At 39.6% G+C, this 20,994-nt stretch overlaps 1 protein-coding gene and 1 pseudogene across 1 annotated transcript in view; one reads left to right on the top strand and one right to left on the bottom strand.

The window, feature by feature from the left end:
• Arhgef26 (Rho guanine nucleotide exchange factor 26) overlaps positions 1-20,994 on the top strand; it is a 127,745-nt gene that overhangs the window by 59,881 nt on the left and 46,870 nt on the right. The window contains exons 6-8 of the mRNA XM_004648226.2: positions 12,629-12,781; positions 15,862-15,991; positions 18,799-18,873. Coding sequence (XP_004648283.1) covers positions 12,629-12,781; positions 15,862-15,991; positions 18,799-18,873 — 358 coding nt within the window. The remainder of the gene's footprint in view (positions 1-12,628; positions 12,782-15,861; positions 15,992-18,798; positions 18,874-20,994) is intronic.
• LOC101564839 lies at positions 5,663-6,769 on the bottom strand (annotated as a pseudogene).

Raw genomic sequence — 20,994 nt, 5'->3', positions numbered from 1 at the left:
TATATATATATATAATCCATTTTGTATTGTTTCAGTTCTGAAAAAAGTAAATGTTTCCATTAGCACTTATTCCATTTTCCCCAACTCCCCATTTCTGGACAATCTTTTCTTTTTTGTTTCTATCTCTGCTTCTGTGACTATTTTACATTAATGAAGTCATATAATTGTGATCTTTTATGACTAGCTTCCTTCACTAGCATAATCTTAACAGTTCAGCCATTTTTCACAGGAGTCAGTACTTTCATCTTCTGAATTCACTGTATAGGTATATCACATTTTGCTTATGTATTCGTTAATTCTTGGATGTCATCATTTCTCTTTTTACTGTTATAAATTATGCTGTGATAAACATATGCATACAGTGATGTGTTTATTTCTCTTGGGTACATACCAAGACATGTAATTGCTGAGACATAAGGAAAAGTTACTCTTTTTTTGTTTTTGTATTTTAGGGAAGGGTCTACAGAGTGTTCAGGGTCTCACTACTAGATCGGACTCATAGTGATCCACCTGTTTACAGCCTCCCAAGAGCTGGGATTGCAGGCATCCACCACCATGCCCAGTCTCAATTGCCATCTCAGCACACCCAAGGGGCGGAGCTGGCATGGCAGCCCTGGGAGTTGCGGGGATTGAACCCCTGGACCCTGAGTCTGCTTGCAGGTACTTTACTCCACTGAGCTATTTGGCCGGCCCTCTTAAGTTACTCTTTTGAAGACTCTCAGCCTCCTCTTCTCTTAAACTCATGGTGATTGTGACTGTGTCTGACCTCCCTCTACTGTGCTTTCAGCTGAGTACCTCCATTCAGCCCTCCCTAGTCTCAAAACCCGTCCTTCCTCTGCTTCTTCCAGGATTACCTTTGAAAAACACCAGAAACCTCAGTGGTTCTTTGTTACTTAAGAAAGGAATTAAACTTGCTTAACATGATACTCTATAGTTTACAGTTGAGGCCCAGGGTACATTTATAATTTCATCTTCCAGTAAATTCTCAGTTTCCATGTATTCTTCAGTGGTAGGTATTTCATTACACAAGCTTGTAGTTCTTAAACATCTCTGCGTCGTGGTTCTCTTTGAAAATCTTCCAAAAGCTATACATTTCTTGTTTCCTTAGAAGTAATGCATGAATAATTGTGCTGACACAACACACCTGGCATGAGAATTCAGAGAGGTAGTGGTTGCTCTGAAGGCCATTAACAGACCTTGATGGGCACCTAGTGTGATCCTTGAGAGGACATAGAAATTGGAAAGTGTTTGGTTCTGCCACTCGTTCTCTGGTTGTTTTTGTCCATGCAGTCCTGGAGTAAGGCTGGGAAAGAGCAGCACAGAGGAGTTCATCTCCCTGGAAACTGGGGTTCTGAGCATAAAGAAGGTAGGAAGTGTTGTTGGAATTGTCTTGGGCTGTATTTATATGCCTAATATAGAGCCTGCTACAAAGCCACTGTTCAGTAGTCACTGGATGCAGCAGCTAGCTGTCAGGGATGGATGAAGCTATCACAACCAAGCCCTGTGAATGATCAAGGTGCCTGAACAAGGACACTTGATGTTGGATATGGCAAAGGGAACTGGAAGTTAGAAGAGTTTCTAAAGTGGACTAAAAAGATGTATCATTTTCATGTTGGTACGGTAACAATTTACAACAGTAGTAGTTTAACACAACAGAGATTTATTCTCCATAATTCTAAAGCTTGGAAGTCTGCACTTGATCTCACTGGGCTGAAGAACTTCTTCCCTTGGAGGCTCTCAGGGGCAGCCCATTCCTTTCTCTTTTCCAGCTTATGGAGGTCACTTACATTCTTTGGCTTGAGACTCTGTCTATCTTCAAAGCCAGCTGCATAGCATCTTCTCTTCTGATTTCTGATTTCTGCTTCATTCTTGCATGTTTTCTTTGGCCCTGATCTTCCTGATCCTCTTAGAAGGACTTTTGATTACTTTGGAAACAACTGGATCATTCAGGATAGTATTCCCAATTCATGTGCTTAGTCACATCTGCAAAGTCATTTAACCTTGTAAAATAGCATAATCATAAGACATAATAATAAGACATGGACATGTGTGTGTGTGTGTGTGTGTGTGTGTGTGTACGCATGCACTACTTGGAATTGAACCCATAGCCTTCTCACTGATCTACACCCTCAGCCCTTTTAATATATTGATTGATTGATTTTTATTTTGAAACCAGGTTTAGCTAAATTGCCCCAATCTGTGCTCAAACTTGTGATCTTTCTGCCTCAGCTTTCTAGAGTGCTGGTGTTACAGGCATGTGCCACCACAACTGTCTAAGATGTGAACATCTTTGGGGATCATTATTCAGCCTGAGACAGAGGGCTATAAAAATTAATGTAGCACCTTTTTGCTCTTCCCAGGTGAACCTGTGTCTTGCCTGGTTCAGGGTCTCTTCACTGTGATGTGACTTCTGCTTCACACTGATTAGGAAGCTGAGAACAGTGTTTGCACATAAAAATGTCACATCACTTCTCAATCCTTACTCTAAGCACTGAACATGTCTTGATTCATTTAATGATCATGTGAACCTCCTGAGATCAGACTGCCATTAGTCCTATTTTATAAATGAAGAAAGAGATGCACGGAGACATTGAGTAGGTCACGTACATTTATGTGGCTAGTGAAGGAGGGGGCAGGGTCTTCCTCTGTCTCTAGCACCTGCACTGGGGATGTGACATGTATTATGATTCATGAAAGTGCTCCCCACAGCACGCAGAGTGGTGGTTGGTTGTGTGGACATTATCTGGGAGTGGATTATTGATTTTTAGGTGTTTTGGTATATTTCTGTGCTATAGTGAGACACCCCAGCTCCCAACATCAAGTGGAAGGAAAAGCATGAGGGCTGGAGGACAGAACAGAAAGCCTGGTGTTTGGGATCAAGGAGGAATCAGAAAGCCTATGAATTACATGTTCTCCCTTCCAAGCCTTCATTCTCCCCAGGCACTGGTTTATTGGGTTGTTTCTCTTCTCCTTGGTATGTTTTCCCCTCCACTGGTCATGTGTGTCTTTCTCAAGCTGCTCACCATGTGCAGTGGGACTGAGAGTTGGCATGGTCTTCTTCTCTACTGGGTCATTTCTTTTACCTTAATAAATGCGAAAGTTCAAGTTATCAATCTGTAGATCTCACTCTTCTGATGCTTTGCTAACCAGTACTAATTAGCATCTAAAAAGAAAGTAATGTTAAAGTCCTGGATAAGAGGGCCAGTAGGGCTGTGTGAAAGGCAGCAGGTTGCTTCATGAGGTGGAGCAGGTCTGAGAACACTGGAGGGCCTGAACTTCAGTTTCTTTTATACAAACATTTGTGCCCATCATTTTTCTTAGATATTGTGGTGTAGGAACCTGACCCTTACAGTTTTTCCAAGTTCTGTCTTTTTAAAAATTCTTTCTTTTTTCTTCTTATATTAATGAGCGCTTGTAGACAGTATTTCTTTCTTTAGAAAGACAGCTTGTAGGTATGGTCAGCCTTTGTTGTAATAAAAAATATTTTTAAAGGGACGTTTTGTTACTCATGCACATTAACTATAATATATATTTTACATGTAGCTCCAGACAGTTTCTCCTAACTCAGCCTGGCCTAGCTAAACCATGCAAGCTGGACACACTTGAAAGAAACCCCAAGTGAGCAAAAATTTGGGGGCTTGTTTTCATGTTATTTTTACCTGTTGACTGAATTCTGATTTGAAGTATCATAAGCAATTCCCCTAAAGGATCTAGAAATAGTGCCTTAAGAGAAACGTGTTCTTTCCTGTGCTGATTTTTATCCCAGATCAACCAATCCACAATAGGAAAGGAGGCTTTGGCCTGAAAAGGATTTTCTTGTTTTACTTGACAGTGTTCCAGTGTTCTGTGAATTCATTCTTAGAGCCATTTCCAAGCAGCAAGAAAGAATCAACATTTTCCTGATTTGTTTTAATTTTATAATTTGTATCCCAACTGCATCCATGAAAGGTCCAAGGCAGCTGTGTAAGTGACAAATAGAAAACAAGGATGGAGAGAACAAATGTGAGGTTCCTCTGGGTACTATTCAACACAGCAGCTCCCTTCCCATCAGCCGAGGTGAAAGGGCTGGAGAATTGGTTATGTAGCTGTCACTGACTACAAGGAAATAGTTCCTTAGAAGTCATAAACCTTTTCTAGGTTTTGTGTTTCCAAAGGACTTCTGCCAGGCAATGGGTTAGCAAAGCTATTCATGTCAATACAAACCCTGCACAGTGGGTGCTATGAAAGGAGAACAAACGCACTGTGATATTTGCCAGCCCGGGCTGACAGCTGAGAAAGTCGGCCTCCCCGAGAGACATGCAGCATCGCCTCACTCGGCTGAGCCTCAGCCTGCACACCTTGATGTTTGAGTGTAGTTACTGTGTCACACCTGGTGGGTAGTTGCTTTGCATTATCACTCATTATTCATGTCCTTGGAAAGTGCCACTTTAATGGGGTGGATGGGTAATAGGTATCTGGTGTTGATTCTCAGCGTATTTACTGATTAGTCATTTTTGTTAGGCCCTCAGGATCCAGTGGTGAACAGGCATGTTTGGTGTTGGTCTTCATGATCAGAGGCACCATTTTCCAATACATGGAAATTAATAAATGCAGTTAAAAACTGTAAAATAATAATAACTCAGAACATCACAGACTCAGGCCTACACAGACTTGAAATATCTCCTAAGCACATTTTGAAGATAGTGCTATCATGTGCTTTTTGTTATTACAGTTTATCCTCGGTTCTCAGAGACATTAAAATATGAATGAATGCATATGAGTAGCAACAGTCAAGTGTGGGGCTGAGGAAATAGCTCGACAGTCTAAGCGCCTGCCTGGCAAATGCAAGAGCCTGAGTTCAATCCCTGGTATTGCATGCTGCCCTGAAAATGGTGTGGTGGTGCACTCCTGTAATCCCTGTGCTGGGGAGACTGAGACAGGAGGATCACTACAAGTCAGAACTATATAGTAAGACCCTGTATCAAATAAATTAAATAAATAAGTGAGAATTAAAATACAGAAGAGTCAAGTATGTACAAAGCTACCAAGGGAACAAGCTTCTTCCTTCATTCCAAAGTGTATCTCTGTGAAGCAAATTTAAATTTTCACTTTAAACCTCAGGCTAATAGTATTAAAATTTCAAGAACTTTTTCATACTGCTCTTGTATTTGTATGATCCCAGTTGCATTCTTTTTAGCACATAGTGATAGTACTAAAGAAGATGGACTAAGTGAATTATAGCCTTAAATCATGTGGGAAGATCTCAGGAGACACTTGGTTTTCAGTCTTTCTTTGCTCTGGACTTCTACTTGGTGCCTATAACTGGAGGTGATGTGTGGAGCAGGCATTAAACCTAACCTTTGTGTTGTAGAGTACTATGGATAGGAAAACTTCAATTCAGTGTTCTGGAAGTACCATTATTTTACCTCTTAGACCTTAGCCTCTTTATTTTTTTATTTTTTTAGACCTTGGACTCTTCTGTCATACATTCAGGCAGGTCTTAAAAGTTTTAACATATGATAACACTTTTTTAACAAAAGTTTCTTTTTTTCTTTTTTTTTTCCTTTTTTTTTTTTTTTTTCTTTTTTGACACATCTCATTTTATTCAGAGAGCAGATAATTCTGATCACATGTGATCCAGGAACACTAAATACTAAATCCAATATAACCAGATGTTAGACATTCAAACATCATAGCCGATGATGCCACGCTTGCCTATGATCTCTCTGATATAAAACCACATCCACACTTCAATGGCCACCAAATCATTCAGCACAACTTCCATTATTGTGAGCTGTTTGAAGCTACCAGTTTGAGCACTACAGACTATTTTTTTTCCCATAATTTTATTGAGAAACAAATAGCAATGAGACAATTTCAAACCAAATTGGTAGGACAGTTTCAATAGTTAACACATTGCATACATTTTTCCTAGTGTTAATTGCTGTACAAGATGCGGACATGATATCCTATTTACAAACACTATTATAACAAATCCCTCTATTCATTGAGAATGTAACTATATATCTATCCTAACCATATTGAATACACAGACACAAAATGGACATTCATCTATATCCCTTTTTTTGTTTAGTGTCGTTATTTGAATATTATAGGTGTGTTAACTCAACAAAATATTCTAAAAGAGTCCAGTAGTCCATAATAGTATTGGGTCTTCCGCTTCACTGGCGATGTCAGAAATTGTTGAGCTGAGTCCCCTACAGCTCAACATAACAGCATGGCTTTACTTCTTATACTTCATTTTTATACTTTTCTGCTGGATGGTTAAGAACAAGATAAAGCAAGACCTATGCAACAAGAGTTGTAGCTTATGGGGCCGGGGAGATGGCTCAGTAGGATAAGCGCTTGACTGGCAAACGTCAAGGATCTGAGTTCAATCCCCCCACCCAAAAAAAAGAGTTGTAGCTTTTGGGTCTGATAAGGTCAGTGAAATCCTTTCAGGATTTATCCTGAGATACTGTACCTCAGATTATAGATCCTTTGTCAGTGTCAGCCATGTGGATGAGTCACGGCCGTTGCTTGGCCAATGTGCTCTCTGTGAAAGCCTGAGAGAATGTTTTCTCTCCATGTGACTCTCCTTAGGCACTACAGATTATTATTTTTATTTTTTTGAGGTTCTGAGTAGCTTCAGGGATCTCAACAGGTGTTGGAAGAACCATCTCAACCTTGGCATAATGCCAGAATGTGCCAATCAAGGCTTCGAGTAAGTCACAGCAGCTGTCACTAGCGCCGGGGCCTTCTCTGTGAGGTTATAGACAAATTGGGCCATGGTTCTATGGTGGAAGAGCCAGTGCACCTATGGCCAGCTGAGTGTCCCCCCAGGAACGACCAAAAATCTCTCTATAGAGCTTTAAAAAAATTTTATACGCTTTTTTTTGTTTCCATTTTATGTATTTGGAACAGGGTCTCACTACGCAGCTCAGACTCATAGTGATCCTCTTGTTTTCAGCCTCCCCAGCACTGGGATTACAGGTGTGCACCACCATGCCCGGACTTGGTTGCAGTTGTGTCACTGTGCCCCAGAGGCGGAGCTGGCACAGTACGTGGTACAGGGGATCAAAACCTGGTCCCTGCACTTGCCAAAGCAGGCACTCAGTCCGCTGAACTATCTCACTGGCCCTTTTTGAGCTTAGAGTTGGTATTGTATCCATACTGTATAGGGGAGTTTGTGCTTGCACACCGCACATCCTCATCCCTTTTCCAGCCCCTAGCCCGCCCCTACCCCTTCCCTCGGTCCACCTCTTGATCCCATTGGATTTTAAGAATCAGACAGCAGCTATCAACAAGGGAATGCGAGCAACCAAAACATTGCTGTTTGGAACTTTTTTCTCATATTCAACACTACTTTTACTTAAGCCACATTTTTTATTAGTACATATTGGTTACACAGAGTAATAGTTTATTTTGGCAGGTTTCTAAATACAAATGACATATTTTTATCATTTCTTCCCTATTGCCCTCTTTGCCTCACTGTCTTTCCTAGAAACTCCTTTTGGGGGTTTCAGTGTGTGTAATAATTTTAATCATACACCCCATTATCCACATTTAAATCCTTGCCCTCCCTGCTTATTTCCTTCTATTGTCAAATAATAATCAAAGCTACTTTGAATTTCAATCCTAATCCTTTTGTTATCAAGCCATAGATCGGATTTTAAAATAAAATGCTGAAATAGACTATAAAAGACTTACAGTGTGCTGAGGAAAAAACCTCTTGAGACATTTTCCAGATCAGGATATAAGATCTTCTGATTGAGGAGTAACAGCTCTGGATTTTTGTATAATTTCCTACTAGTGTTAGTCTGATAAAAGGATTCATAGCTGAGTTTTATCTTGCTGAGCAGTGCTTTTGCTTGATTGGTGTGCACATCCTGTACTGGGCAGAGGGCTCAGCCAGCCATGCCTGCCCTGGTGCTTGTGCTGGGTACTTGCTATCCCTGATCCAGCGTGTTAAAAGAAACTGATACTGAGCAAGAAGAATCAGCATGACAAGAAAGAAAGAAAGAAAGAAAGAAAGAAAGAAAGAAAGAAAGAAAGAAAGAAAGAAAGAAAGAAAGAAATCAAACAAAACAAAAATAAAAAACAATTAAGTCCCAATCTCACTTGCTCTGAGAACACTATGAATTTGTTTTGGTAGAGTACAGAATGTTCTTTTGTACTCATAACACATAAGTACTTCGCTACCACTAATCTGAAGTATTTTGTTTAGTGAAGATATTTTATTATATAACTGTAATTTAGACATATGAGACCTGCTTGTATGTTACGTCTTCAACCTGTGTGAATCTGACCCTCTCTGGCAGGGTTCTATGGCTATTTAGATTGACAGGCAGCTTATTCAAGTGAGGAGGAAGTCCAGGAGTGATTCGAATTTGCTTTGGGCATATGGATATTAATGAAAGAAATATACTTTGAAAGGATGCCACTTTTAAGAAGGACACAGGATAGTGTTGATTGTGTGTGTGTGTGTCTGTGGTTGTGTTTGTTTGTGTACCAGGAATTGAATTCAGAGCCTGGCATTTGCCAGGCAGGCACTATGCACGAGAGCTACATTCCTGGCTTCAACAGCATTGATTCTAACCAGAACTCTGCTTTCCGTGTTTCTAGAGATAGAACATTGAGTGCTGAGCCTCTTGGCCTCACTAGAATCTTCCCTAAATTGGTTGAAGAACTGGTCCGGCAGGTTTTTCAGAAAGTGTAGCTGGCATTGAAGACACTCAGGCTGAAATGGAACTCTATTCCAAATGAAAAAGCTTGTCCTGTGAGTTTCCCTCCACTCATGGCACGCACTGTGTCCAGAGTCCTTCTGGGAACCCAGCTTATGGCCAATCAGTACATGCTGATTTGATTTTCCAATAAAGAAAAGTAAGGTAGAGACTGACCTGTTTATGAATATTACATTCTTAGTAAAATATCAAAACAATTTCCTTAATGGGTTTCATTTTTGCTATAATTTTTTATTTAAAACATTAAGTTTGATTTTCTCATTCATGTATTTACTTATCAAGTATCTGGCTGTCTCCTGAGTTCTAGGTACCTTGGTTCAGCCCTGGGGTGTAGTACTGAACCCAGCAGACAGGGACCTGCTCCTCCAAGCCTAACTAAGGGAGTAAAGGTAAATAAACCCATAGGGTACTTAATTGTGATGATGGTGGAACCCTGAAGAAGTATAGGGTTTCAGGAGGCCATAAAAAGAGCGGAGCTTAACCCATCCCATAAAGTCAGTGAAAGCTTCCTGGATGAGATGAAATTTAACTTGAGACCTGAAGGATGTGGGGGTTCACCTGCCGTGCCGGCCCCTCCCCTGGAATGCACTGAGACAGCAATTGAGACTGGACATGGTGGTGCGCGCATGTAGTCCCAGCTCTTGGGAGGCTGTAAGCAGGCGGATCACTACAAGTCTGATCTAGTGGTGTGACCCTAAACACCCTGTAGACCCTTCCCTAAAAAAATACCAAAAAAAAAAAAAAAAAAAGCAGCCACCAAAAACCTGAAGTTCTAGAAACAATCTCTGCAGAAGTAGGAAATGTTTAAGGATGGGTTTCAGACCATGAACAAGCTCTACATCAGCCTCTTCAAACTGGAACCTTAGCTGAATCCTCTTGAAATCCTCCTTCCTGGGTGGCTGACCCTGTAATCTCAGTGTCTGATGATTCTCTGCTCAGCTCAGGAGCTCACCTGGAAGCTGCACTAATTTGGACTCTGAGTGTGAGTGTGTTGGTGACAGTGACCTAACATTAGAGCAGAGCAGGTGGGAGTTCTGCTTAGGAGAAAGTATTTATGACAACCTTCTTTTGTCCAAGGAGGTATCTCAGAATCTAGACTTTTGAGAAGAAGTTAGAATTTTCATAAGAAAAAGAAAGGTTGTAGAGCATGGTTGGTTCTAAAACATAATCATCTTGGAAAAACAGTACTATAAGAGGGAAGAATTAAGGTATTGCTCCAGAAAAAAAAAAAAATTCCTAGAGGTAAAATATGTATTTCCATTAAGAGTTTGTCCTCTAGCTGGATTTGGTGGCAGACACCTAATCCCAGGTAATCCCAAATCCTTGGAGGTTGAGACAAGAGGATCACAAGTTGGAGGCCAGCCTGGGTAATTTACCAAGGTACTACCTCAAGATAAAATTTTGAAGAAAGGGTTGGGGATATAACTGAGTGGCACAGCATACCTAGCATACATAGGTTCTGGGTTCAACTCACAGTAATGCCAAAAACCCAAAAAGTTGTCCTCCATATGTCAGATTACTTCCTAAACTCATTTGGTTTTTATTCCAGAAACCAGAATGCTATCAGCTTTTCTTCAGATTTTATTTGAATTTCCAGACTTCTTTGTTCCCGAAATAATATTTCATTCTTTGGGAATAGTTTCTTGGTCTTTTTGTAGCTCAGGTCACTTAGCAAAATTTGCAAGTTTGCCAAAATAACCAATAGATTATTTGACATAGAAAGCTTTAAATTATGTCTTAATTATGCTAAAAGATAGGTGGCTTAGTTTATATTATATTAAAGTAAGTAGCATAAACATATTTCAGTGCTACCTTGGTTTTAATCTTGTACTTTGGCAAACCTTTTACAGTGATAAATGAAATTTTCCTTTTCATTGGGAAAAGCCAAGTTTCTGTTGTTTTTGGTTATACAGTTGCATTCCTTCTGACTGTTCACAGTTAGCTAAAGGCAAGAAACTGTAAAACACATTGGCTGCTAAGATGCTTATTTCCTCAAATTTCAAGATTGAGACCTTTTTAATAGTTTGTACTATTCTTGAGTTCTCTTTGAATATTTTCTTAAAATTGGCTTTAAAAATCAAGTAGTATAAAATAAATGGTAAACATTTTGCTGTTAATTGAGAATGAGGTAAAAATAGACTAGCCCTATCTACATAGTACCTAGAATTTGAGTACCTCTTAATTGTCAGATTTTTATTTTTAGCTATCTGTTAGAAATCTCCCAGGGAAAGTTAAACTTTTTCCTTTTTGTTTCTTTTCTCTCTTCCTAAACCCGAGTCTTCATTAGTGGTTGGGTGGAAACTTTGATCAGAAACTCCAGCACCTTCCTTGACTTCACACTTAGTGAATTTCTGCATTCTTTCAATTTTACCTTTAAATTGTTGCCTAATAAGTGTCTGTCTCTTTGCTTTCCTGTTGCCAGTTTTTATTCTTGCCCCAGATTAGCCAGCCACTGGCTGGTTCTCCTGTCTTGACTCAGTTTCCCTGACTGATGATTTGTTGTCTTCCTTACATCTCTAAGAGTTTCTCATTGTCATTCAGTAAAACCAGTGCCTCTGGCTCTCACCCGCCCTGCAGCCCTCTCTCTCTCTCTCTGCCCTTCCCCCCTAGTATCCACCCCGCATCCTCCCTGAGCTCCCAGTTTCCAGAATGAAGTCCTGCCAGTGCCATGTGGCCCCTTCTGTCCAGTGTCATCCCGTCCTCTGCATACCTCACATCATCTTTGTGGCTGATGACTTGTCACCTGTACTTGGCCCTGTCATTCACTCTGCTCACTGGAGTCTTCAGGACTCACCCCTTAGGCTGTTTTCACTCAATACATTTTTGACGCCAAATGAATGGGGTTTCCTTCTCACACCAATCAGTTCTCCAGCTCTCTGGGTGCCAGTTGGGTGTCCTGCACCATAGCATGGTGAAGACAGTGAAGGTGGGAGGGGTCAGGCTCACAAGACTGCCTTCACTTCAGAAGTGAGTCGCAAGTATTGGTGCGCAGACTACCCACATTTCTGTCTACTTAGCTAGAAAGTTAAGAGGTCCCCCAGTCTACCTCCTAAAGACTGATTTACTAGAACAGCTCACACAACATAGAAAGACATTTTTCTTTCTAATACTGGCTTATTTTGAAGGAAATAACTCAGGGGCAATTCTGAATTGTCATGTAAATGATTAAGATGTTGAAATACCATGAATATTAATAGGTTTAAAATGTGTTTTTATTTTGAGAGAAAAAACACATAGAACTTGGTTTATATATAATGTGGTTTTAGGATTCAATTTAAGTGTTTTCTCATGTACTTTTTTTTTTTTTAATGTATTTGGTTGTTACAAGGTCTCACTACACAGCTTAAACTCATGGTGATCCTCCTGTTTTCAGCCTCCCCAGCACTGAGATTACAGGCCTACACCACTTCTCTGGACTCTGTGTACAGCTGAGCTTTCCCTGAGGGTGGGGTTGGTGTGGCATGTGGTGCTGAGGATTGAACCGCGGTCGCTATGCTTGCCTAAGCTTGCCTAAGGAGGTACTTTAGTCCACTGAGCTATTTTGCTGGCCCCTCATGTATTTTTCAAAACAATTAAATATGCATTATTATCATGATTCCCCCCTCATATCTGGGGAATTCTTGGGGAAAAAAACAGGGAAATCTGTCTATTCTAAAATGAATTCAGCGGCAGAGAAGTGTTTATGATTACCCATGTTACAAGCCAACACTTGAATCAATAAGATGTATGAAAAAATTAAATTTAAACAAGATTTTTATAGGTTTTAGGGCTCTTTTTTTTTGGACTGATATTGTATGTACTGCTGATATTTTAAAACTTGTACACAGTACTAACATTGCATGAATATGGTCTTATCTATTAAAGTACGTGGAAAGAGTATAAACACTGTTTTTTCTTTTTCTCAGATTTTTTACAGAGTTGGAAGCAAGACATCAGAATAATATTGTCATAGAAGATATCAGCGACATTGTAGAGAAGCACACGGCATCCACGTTTGATCCCTATGTGAAATATTGCACAAATGAAGTTTACCAACAGCGTACACTACAAAAATTGTTGTAAGCGATATTCAATGCTACTGATGGTTAAACTTAGTTTTAATTAGGTTCATGGTTGAAATTAACCAACCACTTAAATTACATTTAGAAGTGCCTCCTGATGACCTATTTCCCAGCGGGGAAATGTTTAGGAGGATTACTTTCAGGGTGAAGATATTTGAGTAAAAAAATCTAATCTGTGGAGTTTTCTCTCTAAAGTACTTACGGTTTGTTGTTGCTATTGTCCTTGGTTTGCTTTAATTGATCTGAACACAGGGGTGATCATAGTTCAGCTTCCTGGTTTTGTAAGCCAGTACTGGCAATTAAGTGGTTTGCCTGAGGCCTAGAGCTGGTTTTTAGGTAGGTGGAGCTAGAAGCTAACACTCAGGATTTTCTGTACTCTTCTAATCTTTTTTTTTTTTTTTTTTTTTTTGGTGGAACTGGGGATTGAACTCAGGCCCTTGTGCTTGTCAGGGAAGTGCTTATTCTACTGAGCTATCTCCCCAGCCCCCCACTCTTCTACTCTTGCTCCCATAGGAGTCGCTGGTTCTCGCCTTCCCACATCCTGGGCAGTCAGGGCTGAGAAGATGGGGAAGGGGTCTGATGAAGAGGAATAGAAAAAGATATTATTAAGGATTTTAGTTATACTGCAAGAAATATCTAAGTATTAAGGTGCCCTGCACACACACCTTTTCTTTTGGTCCTTTTGAGGGTTGCATTGTGAGATACATATCTCCATCTATGTAAGAGTTGGATTGCTCAGGATTATCTATCCTGTCTTGTTTCTAGGGACCCTATTTGTGCCAAGTAGCTTTTTACATTTCGGTTGTTAATTGCTGTGGTAAAACCAGCTTGCGGGCTTCTTGCCTATTGTCCTTCTCACACCCTCCTGTGATTGTGGCATTTATGACCACAGCATGGAGCTCTGGTCAGCTCTCTGCAAAGTATGAGGTCTGTCTGGAGATGGTGGTGATAATTGCCTATTGGCTGCTTGGAGAAGTGGTCACAGTCTCCATGTTTTTGGGAAGGGCTGCTTGTCCCCGTCTCCCCTCCACATTACCGTGAAACGCTCATAGGTGCAGGGTGGGAAAGCTGCATTAACCAGCTTCCAATGAAGTTTTTAGCATAAAGCGTTTGTCTGTGCTACTGACATTTCAAGCTGGGTCTTTGTTGTAGAAGGCTGTATTGTAGGATATTTAACCCACTAGATGCCAAAAATGTCTGAACATTGAGGAAGGTTCCCTACAGGGCAAATTCACACCATTCACTTCTGCTGACCCCACACCCTGCTGGGAGGTGCCAGTGTAGGGACAGAGGTCAATCTGTAGCTCCGGGTCATGTTTGAAAATGAAGTCTTGAATGAGAGCTAACTTTGGAATCATTTTGTTTTGCAGGATTTTTAAAATGTGAATAGTTACATTATGTGACTCAAAACTAAATGTTACCTAAATTACTTGAATGACTTCATCTTGTGCAATTTCACATGGAAATTAGTGTTTGCAGGAACTTGGTCACAGGTCGTATGCATTGGGGGTTGGAGCAGGGACCTTCAGCTTCAGAGGTGTATTGAAAACACCAGGAATCCTTGAAACCTATCATAAGCAATATTGAGGCTGTCTCAGACTATTTAAACAGAGCCTTTGAGAGTTAAGGAAGCAACCTAGGACATGAGTGATTTAAATATGCAACAAATGTGAAGTTTGATTTTTTTTTTCTAATTTCCTAAAGGTCTTTTCAGAGCTGTCTGGGAAAGGAAAACTCACTTTGTGAAAATGAAAATCATTTCTGTGTAATTTGTTGCAATTTGCTATTCTGATCTTTCTCAATTTATTTCTAGTGGGCTTGAACCAAATAACCAAATTATTGTTTTTCTTTTCTTTTTTTCTTTTTTTTTTTTTTTTCCTGTGTTTAGGGCAAGGTCTACAGGTCTACCCAGTCTCACTACCTAGATTGGACTCGTAGTGATTCTCCTGTGTTCAGCCTCCCAAGTGCTGGGATTGCAGATGTGCGCCACCACACCCAGTTTCCATCTCTGTCTCAGTGCACCCTGTGGGCAGGGCCAGCACAGCATGCTGGGGATTGAACCCCAGCCTCTGTGCTCTACCTAAGCAGGTGCTTTAGTCCGCTGAGCTATCAGGCCAGCCCCAAATTTTCAAATTTCATTTTTTTTTCAAATTTCATTTTTAATCATTATTGTCACTATTCTGTTTCTGGAGCATGGGGTGTACAGTGCAGTGCTGATCCCCTATGCTTCAGACTCATAGTGATCCTCCTGTTTTTAGCCCTCTCAGTGCTGGGATTATAGGCATGTGCCACCATGCCCAGACTCAGTAACCAGCTCAGCACGCCCAGGATGCGGGAATGATGTTCAGGGTGCGGGACTGACATGACATCATGCCGGGGATCAAACTCCAGTCCCTGAGCTTGCCTAAGCAGGCACTTAGTCCACTGAGCTATCTTGCTGGCTCCCTACCTAACCTTTCTAAAACATGACATGTGTGGTTCCATGTGTGATAAGATACGTGGGGATAACTTGTTGAGTTTTGTACAAACGCTGTGGCAGTATCAGTGCTGGTCTAACATGAGTGGAGAGGAAAAGAAGTATTTTGGCTTATGTGATCAATGACTCTTATATTAGAAAGAGGACCTGTGAAAAAGGCAAAAAGCTTGATAATAAGCTCAATCTAACCATGTATATATTGCTTAGATCATTGTCTGTAAGGCTAGAAGAGTGGCTTAAGCCATATTATATGTGATCATATCAGTGGAATGTATATATAGATGATCAAATATGAGATCTTGTCTTCATAATAATTTATATTTATCATGCACACTGTTATGATACTGGGACCTTTTCATTTGTTTATATTCCATGTCTAGAGAGTTCTGTCATAGGTGTTTTTATTGTGTTGATATTGTTATATGACTCTGCTTCTTACGTTCAACCTTGTCATATGTGGTTGCCTATATTTATGTTGTTTATATATTTTTAAAATCATTTATAACATGCATTTATTACTTTTTTAATACATATCTATTTGCCTCTGTGCTTGAGAAGGAAATAACTTGAAGTTTCTTTTTGCTTTTTTCTTTTCCTTCAGAGCCACCAATCCCTCCTTTAAGGAAGTATTGTCTCGGATTGAGTCCCATGAAGACTGTAGGAACCTACCCATGATCTCTTTTCTCATTCTCCCCATGCAGAGGGTGACCCGGCTTCCCCTACTGATGGATGTAAGACATAGTCTGGCAGCTTTTCCTCCGTGCATAGCTCTGCTGCTGTAGATCTGATTGCATATTATCATAGCCCACTTAAATTGGTCCACATCCTATCTGTAATTCAGTAACAAAGTGTTATTTGGTTGGAAAAATCCTATCTGTGTTTGAAATCTCTGGTGTTTAAGCTTGGAAATTTGTTTGCGTTACATACTTATTCAGCAGTTTGAAATGGGAAGGCTATCTGCTTCTCAAAGGTTGGATTCCACTTCTGGCTGAGCCGCTCAGCATCGACCGTGAGCAGATCACTAGTTTTGCTTGAGCCTCAGTTTCCTCAGTTTGGTTATGAAGATCTCTGATGTTTGGCATATTCAGGATGCTCTGTGAGGTCCTGAGTTCAGTTCTTAATTAAAAAACAAAAATAAAATTAAGTAAAAGATGCTCTAGGGCTTCCATTTCACATGAGAATGAGATTCTTCAGCACTACAGAGCTCTACTTGCTACTACTATGTGTTGTGGAGAGTAGTTTTGCAAAGCTCTGGACCCTTTTTGTGTTAGGAAACATTTATAAAAAAAAAAATTTTGATTGGACAATAACAGCATGCTAGAGGAAGCGAGCAGAAATTACCAGGCCTAAACTGCAGCTGGGATACACAGAGGCTGGGAGAGAGGACCTGCACACATGCCGAGGCTGCAGGAATCGGCACCAGGGAACAGGGAGTAGGACCAACACAAGTCACCCCCAGGTAGTGAACCAGATAGCGTCTTTTGATCTGATTAGAAGAAACTGTCACACATCCATTTCAAAATTGAGTCATTATGTTGACATAGTATCAGATTTAATAAATTAAAATACAGAATGAAAAAAGAAGAAAATTCCATTTTCTGTAGTCTGTCTTAAATTCTAAGCCATTCTAAACAGTGACATTCTGAAATGGATCATATGTGTGATCATGATCACTTTGTTGAATCTGCTGCAGTTTTGTGGAGGCTTCGGTGTTTCAGGATTCACAGCACCTCGTTCTTCTCCAAGTTCACCTCACTATACTCTGTCTACACCCTTCCTTGTCAGCCATCACCTGCATGTGACATTTGGAAGTTATCTTCTTCACAAACATAGTCATGAGGTGCTTAATGACAGGGATGTGTTCTGAGGAGTACGTGCTTAGACAGTCTTGTTGTTGTGCAAGCACTATGACATGGCTTTATGCCAACTGAGACAAGTGCAACATCGCTAGATGGTAGGATCTTACAGGACCACCATTTTATACGTGGTCCATTATTGACCCAAACATTGATGTGCAGCATATGATGGAAGTGAGAGGCGAAGTTTTGAAAATGTGGTTGATTTTTTTAAAGATCATTGTCTATTATATCTGAGAATAGAACATGGCTAGGCTAGCAAAGCCAAATTTTGAGACAGTTATTTTAATAGAACAAAACTCCAAACTCTAATATAACATGTTGTGCAGCATTGGATATTTATGCCATGATTTTCAAGTAAGCCCTCAACTTTTTGAATCGCAGACTCTTTTGACATTACAAGTGAACCTGTAGCCTTTTTGCCCAGAAAATTAATATAGGTACAAAATTTTATATAAAATTTTAGTATATGGACTCCAACTTAGTATGCCTGTTGTTGGAGGCATGATCAGGGTTTTTTGTTTTGTATTTATATCCATTAGAGGGTCATGAAATTGATTTTCAAGTCATGAATGGAGTTTGTAAAAAAATAAAATGGCATAGAATATGAAGTCAGTGATATGTATGTGGCTTACAGTGTGGTTAAATATTGTTTTATAAAAATAGTTTAATTTATGTGAACATGAATACTGGTTGTAATATAGACATATTTCTTAATAAAAAATTAATGAGAACTACTAATATAAATGTACATATGGTGCACTGTATGCTTCTTACATGTAGCAATTTGGATGCCTGACTTTCAGATTTATAGGCCTCGTATTCTCTCATATATAAGGTGTCCAGTGCTTTGCTAGTTTCCACTCACCTTATACTTTTACTTGATGTCTGTTTTCCACATGTTAGGATCAGGCCACCCAGACAGAATGTAAATGTACTTAAAATGGATCTTTGGGGTTTGAGTGTGTATGGTTTCCAAAGTTATATTTGCAGGTTCACTAGCTCTTAACCAAAAATATTCAGGATTATTTTTACTGTGAAATATTTACATATGCATAATGAGATTTCATGGAGGGTGAGAGTATAGATTTCATGGAACTGGGACTCAAGTCTGAGCCTTAAATAATGCAATTTTATGCAATATTTTATATAATTTTGTGACAAATGAAGTTCAATGGAGTCAGATTTTTTACTTGTGGTGTCACAATAACACTCGAAGTTTTTTGGAGCATTCAGAATTTCAGTTTCAGATTAGGCATACTCACTTGTGATTCAGTTTATCTTGAATTGACCCTCTCTGGCATGATTTTACCACTTAGGTAACTCTTAGTTGTTGAGTTAGGTAAGTTCCAGGCCCTTATCTATATTTACCCAAGAACTTGATGTGAATTATTATCTAGCTCTTGGAATAATATAGTTGATGTTATTTCACTTTTACAAGTGAGAACTCTGAGGCTTTCATGGGCCCAGTTCCTTACCCAAGGTTAGATAACTGATATAAGACAAACCTGGGATTTGAAAACAGGCTTATTTCACTCTGAAGTCTTACTTCATCCTCATCCTCATCTATAATATTGTGTTCAGCATTCTTAAGTGTTCTGAAAGTACGAGGAAGTAGATGACACTGGTTTTATTCTACTTTAGATAAAAAATTGAATTTGTTTGTTTTTACTTTGTTATAGACTATCTGTCAAAAAACACCTAAGGATTCTCCAAAATATGAAGTCTGCAAAAGAGCCTTAAAGGAAGTAAGCAAAGTAAGTGTTGATCACCTCATGAGAAAGTAAACCTGCAGAAACCATGGAGAAGAGTGTTGTGGTTTGTTGCAGATGAATGATAAGTTCTCAATTGTTTCAGTGCACAACATTCTTTAGGTGTTGAAAAGCAGGACAATACTTGCGCAAATGAAATCAGTATTTCTATTCTTTTAGACAGTCTTGCGTTAATGACTTATAGATAGTCCATTTTCTTTTGGCATGTGAATAGTTTAGTTATTCTCTTCACAACAAATATTTACTGAGTATCACATACTGTGCCAGACACAGTGCCAGCCCCTGAAAATGTGGTGATGAGTCAGATAGGTGTGGTTAATACAGTCATGGTATGTGCAGTGTAAAGAAGAAGGCAGACATTAAACAGAATTTACAATAAGGCATGGTGAGTGACACAACAGGGAAGTCCAAAGTGGTGTTTAATCTGAGACCATGGTCAGAGTAGCTTTGTGTGCCGGGGAGATGGCTCAGTAGAATAAGTGCTTCCCTGGCAAGCAAAAGGGTCTGAGTTCAATCCCCAGTTCTACAAAAAAAAAAAAAAAAAAAAAAAAAAAGTAGCTTTGAGCAGGGGATTGGAAAGAAGTGTCTCAGCAATGCATAGACTCCCAAAGACAGTGGAATATTAGAGAATTTGAAGAGCTTTGTCTAAGACAAAGAGTACCAGTTTTGCAGAGCCCAGTGCATAATATAGGAAGTTGGGGACCATATCCTAAGATGATGTGGAAGCCATAAATTCATGTGATAAGAAAATGACAGTAGAGATGGGACCATGGAACTCACTATGAATGCAGTTACAGAGCCAGTTACAGTTGATCACATGAGGGGCCTTGAGAGATAGACCTATATGTTAGATAGATAGACTTGGAGATTGATTGAGTGATCACACTCAAGAAATGAAGTCTCTGGATGGGACCATTGAATGGGTGGTCTTATTCCCAGCAAGAAGAGAGACACCTGCTGCTGAGTTCCATTTTAGACATGCTGTCATTAAGATCCTATAAAACATGCAATTGGGCTTGATAAACAAGTCTGGAGCTCAGAGGAGAGACTTGAATTGGAGATAAGGATTTAGGAATATGGACAGTAATTGAAACCAAGAGTGTGGGTAAATTACCTAAAGAATGTGTGGAATAAGAAGAACAGTGAATGTGAGATAGAACTTGGGAAACACCAAATACGTGGTCTTATTTGGGCATGAGGAGCCAAGAGAAAACACTCAGTACACTTCAATATACTTCAGCACACTTTAATATACTTCAATACACTTTAATACAAAACAAGAAGACATAGCAGGGGAAAAAGAAGGCAATCTATAATGGACTGACAAATACATACAGTTTGATGGTTATCACTATTAAATGACCCTTAAACATAAAAAGAAGAGGGAATTAAAGAGTTTATTGGATTTATCATCTGATATGTTTGAGTTAGTGTAGAAGCCAGGTCAGCATGTATTGAGGAAAGAGAGGGTGGTGTGAAAATGCCACTCACCAGCAAGAATAGCTGACTATTTCAGGAATCAGGCTAGGAGTGAAAAGAAAAAGTCTTCAGCAAGAAGGAAAGTGAAGAGGGTCCTTATTTGTTTAATGAATCTAAACATGTGAGTATGTTTAGCTACTTTGGGGAGTATGTCACAGAAAACAGGAAGAGTTACTGAGAGTGCTATGTGTGCTACACATCTAGAAGCAAAGCCATGACCAAAAGTTTCCTAAATATCTCCATATTGAATGGAGCATCTTTGAAGCTCTTTACTGTGAGTTTTTTTTAATCAGCTTTAAGTGGACTCAGTGTTTTACTTATCCTTGCCAATAATGATTAGAAAATCATAACTAGTTTCAGCTGGTTATTCTTCTTATATACCTTTTTATATTAAAAATAATTACGTCTATAAGCCACTTAAGTTAATCTTTTGTTCCATCAGTAGTCTGCATACCCACTTTTGGAACACATGGGGAAAGTTTTAACCTGACAAATGTGAGACTAACAAAGGTTCTACCACTAGTGGGTGTCTCCTTCAGGACCACAAGTCTTTGCTGTGTCCCTGGAAAAGGAGGGTGCCCAGAGTGTGTTTAGAAGCTTTAGACCTTTAGGTCTTTAGGAAAAGTT

Source organism: Octodon degus, unplaced genomic scaffold, assembly GCF_000260255.1.
Source record: "Octodon degus isolate 3935 unplaced genomic scaffold, OctDeg1.0 scaffold00368, whole genome shotgun sequence".
Taxonomy (NCBI): Eukaryota; Metazoa; Chordata; class Mammalia; order Rodentia; family Octodontidae; genus Octodon; species Octodon degus.
Note: the sequence above shows the minus strand (reverse complement) of the source record. Positions and strands in the feature narration are given on the sequence as shown.